General features: G+C 50.3%; 1 protein-coding gene across 2 annotated transcripts; it reads left to right on the top strand.

Annotated features, from left to right (window-relative positions):
* The first annotated feature begins 2,939 nt into the window (after positions 1 to 2,939).
* Positions 2,940 to 12,588, top strand: A3galt2 (alpha 1,3-galactosyltransferase 2). Of its 2 annotated transcripts, none has more exons than XM_090333817.1 (5): positions 2,940 to 2,962; positions 9,267 to 9,347; positions 9,505 to 9,594; positions 9,874 to 10,011; positions 11,901 to 12,588. In XM_090333817.1, the coding sequence occupies exons 1-5, from the start codon at positions 2,940 to 2,942 to the stop codon at positions 12,586 to 12,588; spliced, it is 1,020 nt and encodes a 339-aa protein (XP_090189943.1). The 2 variants fall into 2 exon arrangements, with proteins under 2 accessions (XP_090189943.1, XP_090189944.1); XM_090333818.1 differs by having other exon boundaries at positions 9,273 to 9,347.

The raw sequence follows: 12,588 nt of genomic DNA on the forward strand, positions 1-12,588 counted from the left end.
GCTCGTTGGTGCCTTTCTTCTATCCAGATGGCTGCCTCCATCCAAATGGCTTTGTGAGGAAGAGGGATGGGCCCAGGTGGAGGGGAGGGAGGCTGCCTTAACCCTAGCCCAAAAGCCCCTTCTGCCCAGAGCTGGTAGTCCAGACCCCGACCGAGATGTTCTCGCCCTCCACCATGCCTTTGGACACATCTGCCGCTGTCCAGAAGAGCCCTGGAGGCAGCTGTGTTCCCTTAGCACTTTGCAAGTGGTTTTGTTTTGTTTTGTTTTGTTTTGTTTTTTGCCAGTCCTGGGCTTGAGCTCAGGGCTTGAGCACTGTCCTTGGACTTTCTCAAGGCTAGAGCTCTACCACTTGAGCCTCAGCACCACTTCCGGCTTTTTTCTATGTATGTGGTACCGTGGAATCGAACCCGGGTCTTCGTGCATGCTAGGTAAGCACTTTAACCACTAGGCCAAACTCCAGGCCCTGGTTTTGTTTTATAATTAGGATAGAGAAGGTGATGGCTGAGGCTTGCGTAGAAGAGGATTACTCGAGACCCAGGCAGTGAGCAGTGTCAAAACACGAGCATGCAGGAGTCCCTGGGTTTGATTCCTTGGTACCACGTACCCAAAGAAAGCTGCAAGTGGTGCTGTGGCTTGAGTGACAGGGTGCTAGCCTTGAACAAAATGTGTCCAAGGACAGTGCCAGGCCTTGAGTTCAAACCCCAGGATTGGCCAAAAATAAAAAACTCCACAGCATAGCAGTGCCAGCCACTGGGTTAACTGGCCTGGTCAGGGGAGGTAGGAGCAGCCAGCAGTGGCTGGGGGCCTGGCTGGCCCAGTGCCTTTGAGCCTGCCAAGCGCTGTGTTCTGGGGGTGGGGGATGCCCTGTACCTATATACCACAAGGTAAAAGAGAACTGTCACCCTGCATTTCACCCTTAAGGAGCCTGGGGGCCTGTCCCCACCAACCTAGTTGATTCAACCTCTAAAGGAGGATTACAGAATAGCCAAGACTGGTGGCTCACTTCTATAATCCTAGCTACTCGGGAGCCTGAGATCCTAGGATCATGGTTCACAGCCAACCCAGGTGGAAAAGTCAGTGAGATTTCTGTATCCAGTAAACTCAGAAAAAGGCAGAAGTGACTCAAGTGATAGACTACTAGCCTTGAGCAAAAACAGCTCAGGGACAGCACCAGGTCCAGAGTCAAGCCGCAGGATTGCCCCCCCACACACAAAAGTACCCACCAACTGGAGGAGGAAGCATGAGGAAGGACTAGAGCCTGGAAAGGCTGATGGTGCAAATGGCAGGGAATGCAAAGAAGGAGGATCCCCAGAGGATTTGGGATTTGCCTGAGCACAGCCCTGGAGCTTCATCCCTCCCCTGCACTGTAAGGAGGGAGGGGGTGCCCACCACCCTCCTCCCTTTGGGCTCAGGAACACAGGCCTTGTGCACAGCACTCACTGTCCTGAGCAGTCCACACCTCTCATTTTTCCCCTCCTAGGAAAAATGTAAACCAGGCCCCATCTGAGTTTGCTTTTATGTGGCAAATCTGAGGGTACTGATGTGGTCACACAGGTTTGATGGTTCAGACCAGGCCCCAGCTTGCTGCAGGTCTGAAAGGTGTTCATCACAGTTACACTTTACACATATGGTGTCAGGCCGCTGGGGGAAGGGGAGGCAACCAAAACCACTCCATAACTTCGGCGTGCTGATCGGGAATTTCTCCTGATGAACAGTTTTGCTTTCACCAGTCATAAAAGCCCTGCTGCAACCAGACCCAGTGCAACTTCTCTGATCCCAACCAGAAGCTTGTGCCTGGGAGCATACTAAACTTTCCTCTACTTACCTTATTTCTCCCTGCATGATTTTTTCTCACCTAAAACCTAACACATAAACCTTTGACCTTGACCCTACTGTATTAAAATACATTTCCCAGTGCTGGAAATACGTATGTACACACTTAAAATATAGGCATGTATGTGTGCAAAATAGACCTGACCTATTTTCATGTATTTTATCAAAAGCATGTAAGAATCATTCTGACTTCTCAATTCTCACTCTGCTCCTACTTTTTTTTGGGGGGGGGGCAGGTTCATTGGGGCTTGAAATCTGGCCTGGGTACTGTCCCTGAGCTCTTCAGCACAAGGCTACTGCCCTACTCTTGAGCCACAGCCCCACTCCCCTTTTTCCAGTGATTAATTGGAGATAAGAGTTTCTCGGTTTTGTATTACCCGAGCTAGCTTTGAACCGTGATCCTCAGATCTCAGCCTCCTGAGTAGCTAGGATTTCAGGTGTGAGCCATTACACCCAGCGCTGCACCTACTTTACAATCTTGGTCACCAGGCTCTGACTTTGTGATTTCTAATGGGACACAACTTGCACTTTGAAAACTACCAGTGTAATCACAACTGTTCCATAGTGCTCACCTTACCTGACACTCCCCTGGGTGATGGGTGAAGTATGTATCCCACTTTGCTGAGGAGGTAAAGGGCTCCACAAGAAGTGAATTGCCCAAGGTCGTGGGGCCCAATGCCCTTCCTTGGCTTTAACTGGGCTGTAGCAAAACTCTGCTCTTCTTGGACCAAAACAGCCTGTTCCCCGCTGCCCACTCCTCAGAACTGGACAGTGTTGGAGTCCCTGGATCCTTGGGGAAATAAATGGGTACAAATAGCTCAAGATCTTAGTGCACTCGGAATGGCCTTATCAAATCCACCTTCTTCTAGGTGCTCAGCCCCCTGAGGCTTTTTAGTAAAGAACCCTTCCAGGAACCAATTCTTCAGTTCAGCACCACCCCCCACCCCTTCCCTCTCACCTTCACCCAACCCAGATTGCTCCTGTGGGTGTGGTTGGGGGGGGGGCTGAGGGTCAGGGAGGAGCCATTTGTCCCAGCAGCTGTTCCAGGTGCAGGTCATTTCTTCCCTGTCTCTGAGTGCAAGACGTTGATTTGGTGGCTTCTCCCTATGGCTATCAAGGAGGGACTCAGGTAAGAGGGTGGGAAGTGGAGGTAGAAAGGGGTCCAGGGAGTCCGCTGAGCCATGAGTCCTGCCTGGGAAAAGGAGGCTCCAACAAGATGCAGTGTGGTGTCCCAGGAGGCTGTGAGGAGGTGAAGAGCTGGGGAGCTCCTCTCCTCCCTCCCGCAGGGAGGCAGACAGAGCCACCAGAGGTGCTCACCACTAACACCTCCCTGTCCCTATTGGGATTGTCCCAGTGGGGTAGCAAGTGCCTCCTGTCCCATCTGTACCCTTCATTGAAAATGCAGAGGGAGAGCTGAGATTGGAAGGGGCTTGAGGATCCACTTCTGGTGGAGCTGAGGTGAACAGGTCCTGTGGCAGATACCTGGCCAGACAGGTGGGGGGGAGGGGGGAGTGAGGAACAAGGGTTGCTGGTGGGTCCCCAGCCCACCCGAGCACCCCTCCTAGCCTAGCTGGCTGAGTTCACCTGTGGCCACTCAAGACCAGCTCTTTGTGGCTGTGGCTGTGAGATAAGCATGAGATAAGCAGGGCTTGCCCCACCTGCAGGGGGAGGGGCTACCTGAGACGGTGATAAGGATGGCTGCTGAGGGCCTTTCCCCATCCCCATAGCAGCACGACAGTCTTGCCAGCTTCTGGTATCACTACCTAGACCCACCCAGGATGTTGGGAGCCGGAAGGGCACAGCTTCAGCCAGCCTCAAGGGGGTTGGAGTGTACTGGGACTGGAAACATGAGGGCACCTGGAGGGGCCAAGGACCCCTGTGAGAGAAGCCCAGGTTTGGACTAGGCCTGGTCCCATGGAGCCCCAGTGCCACCCTTGAGGTCCCGCTCCACACTCAGCTCCACCACTCAGCTCCACCTTTCTGAGCCGCCAGTTCCTTGTTCCCAAGGTGAGAACCCTAGCTTTTGCCATCTGGAATGTGGTCAGAATTTATCAAGACTGTTTGCTTAATGTCCACTGTTAGTAAGTACAAACTTAGCAAAGGTGTACTGGTTCAGGAAAGAAAGCGAAGATAAGGATCCATCCATGGCTTCATTCACGTCTGAATGAGTGACTGATGCCCCCAATGATGGGGTAGGCTCTGGGGTTTGGTGCCAAGGTTACAAACTAGTAAACTCCTGGAAAGGAACAGTCAGTCACCTTGTAGTTTGGCAAGGGTTACAGGGAAAGTTTGTTGAGGGGACAGAGGAGCATATTGGGTGGGGTGGGGGCTCAGACACTGAGAATTAAGGAATGATTGGTAGATGATGGCAAAAGCTTGGAGAAAGATGGAGAGAGGCACTAAGTTGCAGGAAGCTTGGGAAACTTTCATGGAGGGTGGAGGGGTGAAGGATGGGGGTGGGGGAGACTAAGGAATTTATCAAGTGTAGGGGGGGAATGGGGAGGGACTAGATGGGAATGTGGGGGATTGGCCATGAAAGTGTTGTGTTGGTGTATATAGTGTGTATGTGAGTTGTGTGTGGTGTGCATGTGTATGGTTTGTGTGGTGTGCATATGCATATATGTGGCGTGTGTGTGTGTGGCTATGGCACCTCATGTTGCTTTGACATAAGGGAGAAAGCATCCACAGAGAGGTGTTTGAAGTCACTGGCAGTAAATTTGTCACAGATTCTTCAGTTACATTTAAGTGTTTATCCAGGATCCTTGTCATGTTCCCAGCAATGCCTGCGGCTGTTGCTCTGACCTTGGTCCCATCTTCCTCCCTGAGTGCTTTCGAATACTACTGTTTTTTTTAAATAAAAAAAATATAAAAATCTGACTTCTCTAACCTAGTAGATGATATCTGAGGGCCCAAGGCCTGGGGTTCACACCCTATGACCTGGTCTTGATGGTCCCTGCAGCCTGGGCTCCAGCATTTCCGACCCGCATTCTACTTCTGCTCCTTCAGGGTCACAGCTCCACCTGTGTACCAACTTCCTAGGCTATGCATTGGATTCTTGACTGCAGTCCCTCCTCTTCTCCTCTGAATTGGTCTACCACTTTCCTCTCAATCCCATCCCACCCCTTTCAAATACCCACTTCCTGGTATCTTATGCCACTGAACTTTTTTTGCCTTTCTAAGGAATTACATTATCTGAATTTTCCCTTGAATATATCATGTCAGTTAATATGTTTGTATACACTTGCATATCCCCCAATGTATTTACAAGTTTATTAGCTATCTCTAGTTTCCACATATAAGGGAAAACATGTATCTTTTGTCTCTCTGGGCCTGATTTATTTCACTTTTTTATTTTTTTTAATGGTTGTTACTAAGGTGTTGCACAGAGGAGTTGCTGTTTTATAAGTTAGGTAATGTATATAATTATTTTTGAACAATGTCACTCCATTATACCTCTTTTATTTTTTTTTCCAGTCCTGGGGCTTGAACTCAGGGCCTGAGCACTGACCTTGGGCCTTCCTCAAGGTTACTGCTCTACCACGTGAGCCAGAACACCACTTCCAGCTTTTTCTATGGATGTGATACTAAGGAATTGAATCCAGGTCTTCATACACACTAGGCAAGCGTTCTATCACTAGGCCAAACTCCTGGCCCACCTCTTTTATTTTCATTATTTATTTATTTATTTTGCCAGTCGTGGGGCTTGAACACAGGGCCTGACCACTGTCCCTGGACTTTTCTCAAGGCTAGAGCTCTACCACTTGAGCCATCACACCACTTCCAGCTTTTTGCTACGCATGTGGTACCAAAGAATCAAACCCGGGTCTTTGAGCATGCTAGGCAAGCACTTTACTACTAGGCCAAACTCTCGGCCTTCTTTTATTTTTCAAATTATTGTTATTGTAAAGGTGATATATAGAGGGCTTACGAATTATACCTTTTATTAAAAAAAATAGCGCTGCAGGGTGTCAGTGGCTCATGTTTGTAATCTTAGCTATTCAGGAAGCTGAGATCAGAGGGTTGCAATTCAAATCTAGCATAGGCAGGAAAGTCTATGAGACTCTTATCTCTAATTAACCACCAGAAAACTGGAAGTGGAGCTGAGGCTCAAAGCTATATAAAATGCTAGCCTTGAGCACAAAAGCTCAGAGTCAGTGCTCAGGCTCCACATTCAAGCCCCACAACTGACCAAAAACAAAGCTCATTTTATAAGCAAAACCTGCCATCTTGTTTTATTTTGAATGTCTTTGGTTACTGGGTGATGGTGTGTGAGCATTTTTCCATACATTTGCCTACTAAATGAGCTCCTTCCTTGAGGAAGGAGCTACCTGTTGGTGCGATGTAGACACTATTAAAGGGGTCAGGCATTTTTTTGAGCTGGCTCTGCAGGCTGAGTAGGGGGAGTCCCTGGGGTCTCGGAGTGAGATGAGTAAGACTGGGTCACCATGGAGGCTGCTGCAGGAAGAACAGGAAGGACAGAGGCAAGGTCAACCGAGCCAACCTAGAGACTGACCCTGCAGTGGTGAGTGCAGGAGAGGGAGGGGCCTAGCTGCATGCAGGTTCTGGCTTGATCAACTGAGTAAGTGATCCTCTATTCTGGGAGGGGCCAGGGGGGACGGGGGACTGGGGAATAGGAGATGCCCATGTACACACCGTATTGCAAGGTTGTCCTCAGAGCTTGTCCTAGACACACGTGGTGCAGAGCAATTGAGTGGCAATAAGGAACGGCTGAGGCAGGAGGGTCTGATGCCTTCTTCTGAAACCTGGAGATGAAGCCTGAAGATTTGCAGGGGATGGGGAAAGTAGGAGCTGAAGTTTAGAAAATGACTGCAGTGTTCACCATCTTGCTTAGCTTATGTTCAGCCAAGTCCAGGAAAGCCCTTTGCAGATGGCATTCTGCAGATGGTGGATAACAAGGCCATCTTACAGGTGGGGAGACTGGCATGCAGAAACCCAGCCTTGTCTAAGGGCGGAGAACTAATCAGGGGTGGAACTGGTGTTCAAATCTGGGGACCAGGTCCCAGTGTTTGTGCTCCTTATCTTGGGTCTCTGTACATATTTTCAGGGTTAGTAGTTCAGGAAGAAAAACTAATTACAAACAAATTCCAGGATTTGCCTCCTTGGACCAGGACTGAGCTGTGGAGAAGGAAGCCCAGCCCAGATTGGACTGAGATAGGAGAGATGTGATCTTTGACCATAGCCAGCCCAGGAACTCATTTCTAAGTCCTAGACAGCTTTTCTCGCCACTAAGCCATAAATTCCAGGAAGAAGACACTCCTGGCCAATGTCAGTCTTACCCCCTCCCCCCGCCTGCACCCCCATATATTCTTGTTTTCCAGGCCTGCCCAAGCTATGCCTGCAAGACTGCTGACCCAATGAAAGGGTGAATCAGTGCTCCTCACACAACCCTGGTCAAATAGAGTAGGTTCTTTCTCCAATAAGGTGACTCCATATAAGGTGGTACATTCACTTCTTCTTTCTCCTTTCTTCTCCTCCCTCTCTTTTTTCTTCTTCCTTTTTTTTTTTTTTTTTTTTTTTTTTGTCAGTTGTGGAGCTTTCCCCCAGCTCTGAGGGCCTGGGCACTGTCCCTGAGCCTCTTTATGCTCAAGGCTAGTGCTCTACCATTTGAGCCACAGTGCCACTTCTGGTTTTTCAGTGGTTTACTGGAGGTAAGAATCTCACAGGGACTTTTCTGTCCAGGCTAGCTTTGAACCATGATCCTCAGATCTCAGTCTCCTGAGTAGCTAGGATTACTTTTTTTTTTTTTAAGAAATACTGGCAAAGCTTTATTGAGTAAGCAACCAGACAAGCAGAAAGGCAAAGGCACAATCTAACAGAGTATGGGTACTCCCAAAGGGAGAGACACAGAGCTCCTTGACATGAGGGGTATTTATATGATAAAGACAAGGTCTGACTTAAAATTATACAAGGATAGGTGTTTATTCTCACCCTTCTTAAATTTTCTGCATTGTTATTATAAAGATGATGCACAGAGGGAGTTGCCATTTCATAAATTAGGTAATGAGTATGTTCTTTTTATTATTTTTTTTGGCTGATTTTTCAATTGTAAAGGTGATATGCAGAGGGGTTACAGTTACATTAGTCAGGCAATGAGTACCTTTCTCTTTCTTTTTTTCATATATTTTTTATTGTAATTAGAAGTGTTACATTATATTCACCAGATAGAAGGTACATTACTTCACAAATATTGATATCCTTTCTCATGTCATGGTCCCCATTTCCCTCCCACCCTCCCCTTGCACAACTTGATTTCCCTCCTACCCTCTCCTATTTCAAATAACCAATTAAGCATATATAAAATATATCAGATAACAAGGTGAAATATTGTAACAATATGAGATAACCAAGGGACAGTAAAAGAGATGAGAGATAACATAGTACATTAAGGACAACAATCACTCATTATATGGCTTTTGTTTCTATATCCTGGAGGTCCTTTCATTTAGCGTCATACTATATGGCCTTATTTATCTAGATTTTGTTCTATTGTGAATCTCTGCTAGGAGAGCCCAAGGTTTCTACTGATTATGTCAGATGAGGGAAACCATTGAGCCTATAATCCTTTGAGTCTGGCTTACTTCACTTAATATGATTTTTTCTAAGTCTTTCCATTTCCTTACAAATGGGGCAATATCGGTTTTTTTCTGACAGCAGCATAGAATTCCATTGTGTACAAATACCACATCTTGTTGATCCACTCATCAACTGAGGGGCATCTGGGTTGGTTCCATATCTTTGCTATGGTAAATAGTGCTGCAATGAACATCGTTGGGCTAGTGGATTTTTGCCAGTCCTAGAGTTTGAACTCAGGGCCTGGGCACTGTCTTTGCGTTTTCTCAAGGCTAGCATTCTTCCGCTTGAGTGATACTCCAATCTTTTTGCTTGTGGTTTGACTGTCAGATAAGGCCTCATTCTTTCTCCAGACCATCCTTGGGCCTCAACCCTCATCCCTCCGCCTCTCAAGCAGCTGCTGGGGTTACAGGCATGAGCTACTCTGCCTAACTCAGGTGGGAGATTCTCTAAGTATGAGGCTCGGGATCTCTATAGCTCAGTGGTAAAGAACTCCAATATGTTTATCTCAAAGGTCAGTATGTTACAAGGTTCCAAACAACATGTCCACTGTGCTATTTGTGGGGAAAGGAAAAAGGAGGGACGAGTGCTGGCTACTGAATTTCTATGTACTTGCCTATACCCAGACCTGCTCTGGAACAATAAGGAAGAAACTGGTAACCCTGGGCCACCTCGATGCAGAGGACCAGGAAGGATTCTGACTCATGCCTTTGCCTGTGGACATTATGGTTAGAATGGGTGATACTCAAACATCAGTCAGTGAAAGGAAGCGCTAAAATCAGATAGTGATTGCCCCTATGTGTGCAAGTATATAAATGAGTTGCTGATGCCCTCTCCTCCAGGATCAGGAAGAAAACCTTCTGGCGGCTGATTCTGCCTGCTGGCCTCTTAACCCTATACCTGTATGGGTTGCCTATAGTCAGGTATCACCCTCCCCTCCCCTTGCCCCCCAGCACCTGAGGTGGGAGCCACCAGGGTCCAGGGATGGAGGGTGGGGGTTGGCTCGTCCTGGGCAAGCATCCTTGTGGGCTCCTGCTCCTGAGCAGGTGACAAGTGCTTTATGGCTGCCCTGCCCCGCAGGCATCTAGAAACCTTCATCCCCATGGGTGTCTGCCCTTCAGCCATAATGGCCCTGCTGAAAGACAACTTCACAGGTCCCCTGCATCCCTGGTAAGGAGCTACCATCCCCCCCAACCAGAAGGGCTCAGGTCCCTGTCCTGCTCTCATCCCTGCCCTCCTCTCGGGCCCACCTAGGTGCTCTACCCCACAACCCTAGAGGCCCCGTCAATCACAACCCCTTGTGTGGGTGGGTTCTGAACTCGAGGTTTCTGAGGGCAGGGAAGGTGGGATGTACCCCTAGGGCGCGGCACTGGGGGCGGGTGGGTGACTGTGTGCATGCATCAAGGAGGTGGGTGAATGCAACTGTGCTCCTGTTTCTGGCCTGGCCAGGGCCCGGCCTGAAGTCCTGACCTGTACCTCCTGGGGGGCTCCCATTATTTGGGATGGCACTTTTGACCCAGATGCAGCCCAGCAAGAGGCTCGAAGGCAGAACCTCACCATCGGGCTGACAGTCTTTGCTGTAGGCAGGTAAGGCCTGGCAGGGGAAGCAGTGCTGTCCAGGCAGGGCGTGGGGTGGGATGCACGGGGTAAGGATGTCTCGAGCCTTGCTGCTCTGCCATGGAGGTCCCAAAGTGCAGCTAGAGCGATACCCAGCGTCTTCTCCCTTTCCTTCCCACCCAGAACCCACCCAGCTAGTACTCAGGAACATGTCCTAGAAGGACACTCCTAGGAGCTAGAGCTGGTCTACATGGAGACACTGGGTTTTTGGTGAGGAAATGATGGAGTCTTTCAGGTGAGTGGAGAGCAGAAAGGAGAGCAAAGGAGGGAGTAAGGCACCTAGTGGAGGTCAGAGGTTCAGTTGGAGAATCACAGCCTGACAGAGGAGAGGAGGAGAGAAGAGGTGACAGGTCACCAGATAAGAGGGCTTGGAGAATCAGACTTTGGGAACTTTGGGAGAATGCAGCAATCAGAGGTGGAAGAACCAGGCACTCATACCATAGTAGTTTGGAGCTGCAAATCGGAGGACAAGTCAGGAGTAGCCACAGAAGCAGGGGAGTGAGGAGGGCGTGGAGCAGAATCACTGCAGGAGAAGGTCAGGAAAGAAACAGAGGCCCAGGTAGTAGATAGACCTGCAAGTATGGAGTAAGACCCGGGTTGGATGACAAAGAAATGGAAAAGGTACTGACCTCCCACCAGAGATGGGAGGGGGTCCAAGAGCAGTGTGCACATTTCAGGAATGATACAACGTGGATGCTCCCTGCCTGAGGGCCCCCAGGCCCACCATCCTAAGACACAGAAAGGTCAAATCCAGGGAAAGGGAGCCTTTCTGGTGCAAGATGTGAGTTACCCTTCCAGGAATTGACACTGTAGATAACACTAGGCAGAGTTCTGCTACCAGGTACTCCAGACAACCGCTCAGGGATCCTCTACCTCTGTCCTCTATACTCTAGAGGGGGAGAAAGCCTGTGTAGCCAGCCACTGAGACAAGGTGGTAAGCAGGACCCAGGGCTGATTCACGGAGCAAGTGAGCAGAACTGCTGTGCCATGTAGGACCTTGGCCTCTCCTTGGACCTCACCCTTAAGGAGGCTGAGCAGAGTGCCCTGGCATTCAGAGTATGAAGGAACCGAAACTCTAGGATTCCGAAATCCTAGTTCCTGGGATGTTGAGACTTCCAGAGGTCTGATTCCAGTTTCCAACCTTTCTACCAGGGAGACAGCCAGTGCAAGGGAAGACTTGGGTTCCAATGTCAAGCTAGGCTCACATTCCTGTTCTACAGTGTACACATGCACAACTAACTGGGAGTATTTGGTAGACCCAAGTGAGAGAAGGGGTGGGTTGGGAGGGATGGGTGAGAACATGAACAGGAGTGACACAGCAAGAGCACTGCGCTGTATGCTTGGTTTATGAATACAACTGCTTAAAAGAGTTTGGCCTAGTGGTAGAGGGCTTGCCTAGCATGCACAAAGACCTGGGTTCGATTCCTTGGTACCACATACATAGAAAAAAGCCAGAAGTGATGCTGAGTCTCAAGTGGTAGAGCTCTAGCCTTGAGAAAGTCCAAGGACAGTGCTCAGGCCCTGAGCTCAAGCCCAGGACTGGCAAAAAAAAAAAAAAAAAAAAAAAAAAAAAAAAAGATTAAAAGAGGTAGACAATGCCAGTCCCCTGAAGTCAACCTATCCTCACTTCCTTGGTACCAGTCAGGGGAAAACCATAGTCAAAGAAGGAACAGAGCAACACCCCCAACTCCTGTAAAGCAGACAGCTTGGGCCTCCCCATTACGGGAAGCCACCCCTAAGGTTAATAAATCCCAGGGTTGAGTCTGAAGTTGCCAGTTGTGGGCAGGACTGGTAAGCCTCCCACGCTCCCCCCCCCCACAACCATCGAGTTGGTGACCCCCCCACTCCCCACTCCACAGGTACTTGGAGAGGTACCTGGCGCGCTTCCTGGAGTCAGCCGAGCAGCATTTCATGGTGGGCCAGCACGTGGTGTACTATGTGTTTACCGAGCGACCAGAAGCCGTGCCCCACGTGGCACTAGGTCGGGGCCGTGGGCTGCGCGTGGAGCGCGTGAGGCAGGAGCCCCGCTGGCAGGACGTGTCCATGGCGCGCATGCGCACGCTGCACCAGGCGCTGGGCGGGCGCCTGGGCGGCGGGGCGCACTTCGTGTTCTGCATGGACGTGGACCAGCACTTCAGCGGCGCCTTCGGGCCCGAGACGCTGGCCGGCCTGGTGGCGCAGCTGCACGCCTGGCACTACCACTGGCCCCGCTGGTTCCTGCCGTTCGAGCGCGACCTGCGGTCGGAGGCGGCGCTGTCGCGGGAGCAGGGCGACTTCTACTACCACGCGGCGGTGTTCGGGGGCAGCGTGGCGGCGCTGCGCCGGCTGACGGCGCACTGCGCGCGGGGCCAGGCGCGGGACCGCGAGCGCGGCCTGGAGGCGCGCTGGCACGACGAGAGCCACCTCAACAAGTTCTTCTGGCTGCACAAACCCGCCAAGGTGCTGTCGCCCGAGTTCTGCTGGGCTCCCAATATCGGGCGGCGGTCGGAGATCCGCCACCCGCGCCTCCTCTGGGCGCCCAAGGAGTACGAGGCGGTGCGGGACTAG

Source organism: Megascapheus bottae, chromosome 6 (genome assembly GCF_031878675.1).
Source record: "Megascapheus bottae isolate mThoBot1 chromosome 6, mThoBot2.hap1, whole genome shotgun sequence".
In the NCBI taxonomy this organism is placed as follows: Eukaryota; Metazoa; Chordata; class Mammalia; order Rodentia; family Geomyidae; genus Megascapheus; species Megascapheus bottae.

Bases quoted from the DNA above. Each gene is read 5' to 3' on its own strand.
- A3galt2 (XM_090333817.1), top strand. From the start codon at position 2,940: ATGGCTATCAAGGAGGGACTCAG. The intron at 9,348-9,504 runs GTATCACCCTCC...CCTGCCCCGCAG, and splicing joins TATGGGTTGCCTATAGTCAG to GCATCTAGAAACCTTCATCC. The intron at 10,012-11,900 runs GTAAGGCCTGGC...CCCACTCCACAG, and splicing joins ACAGTCTTTGCTGTAGGCAG to GTACTTGGAGAGGTACCTGG.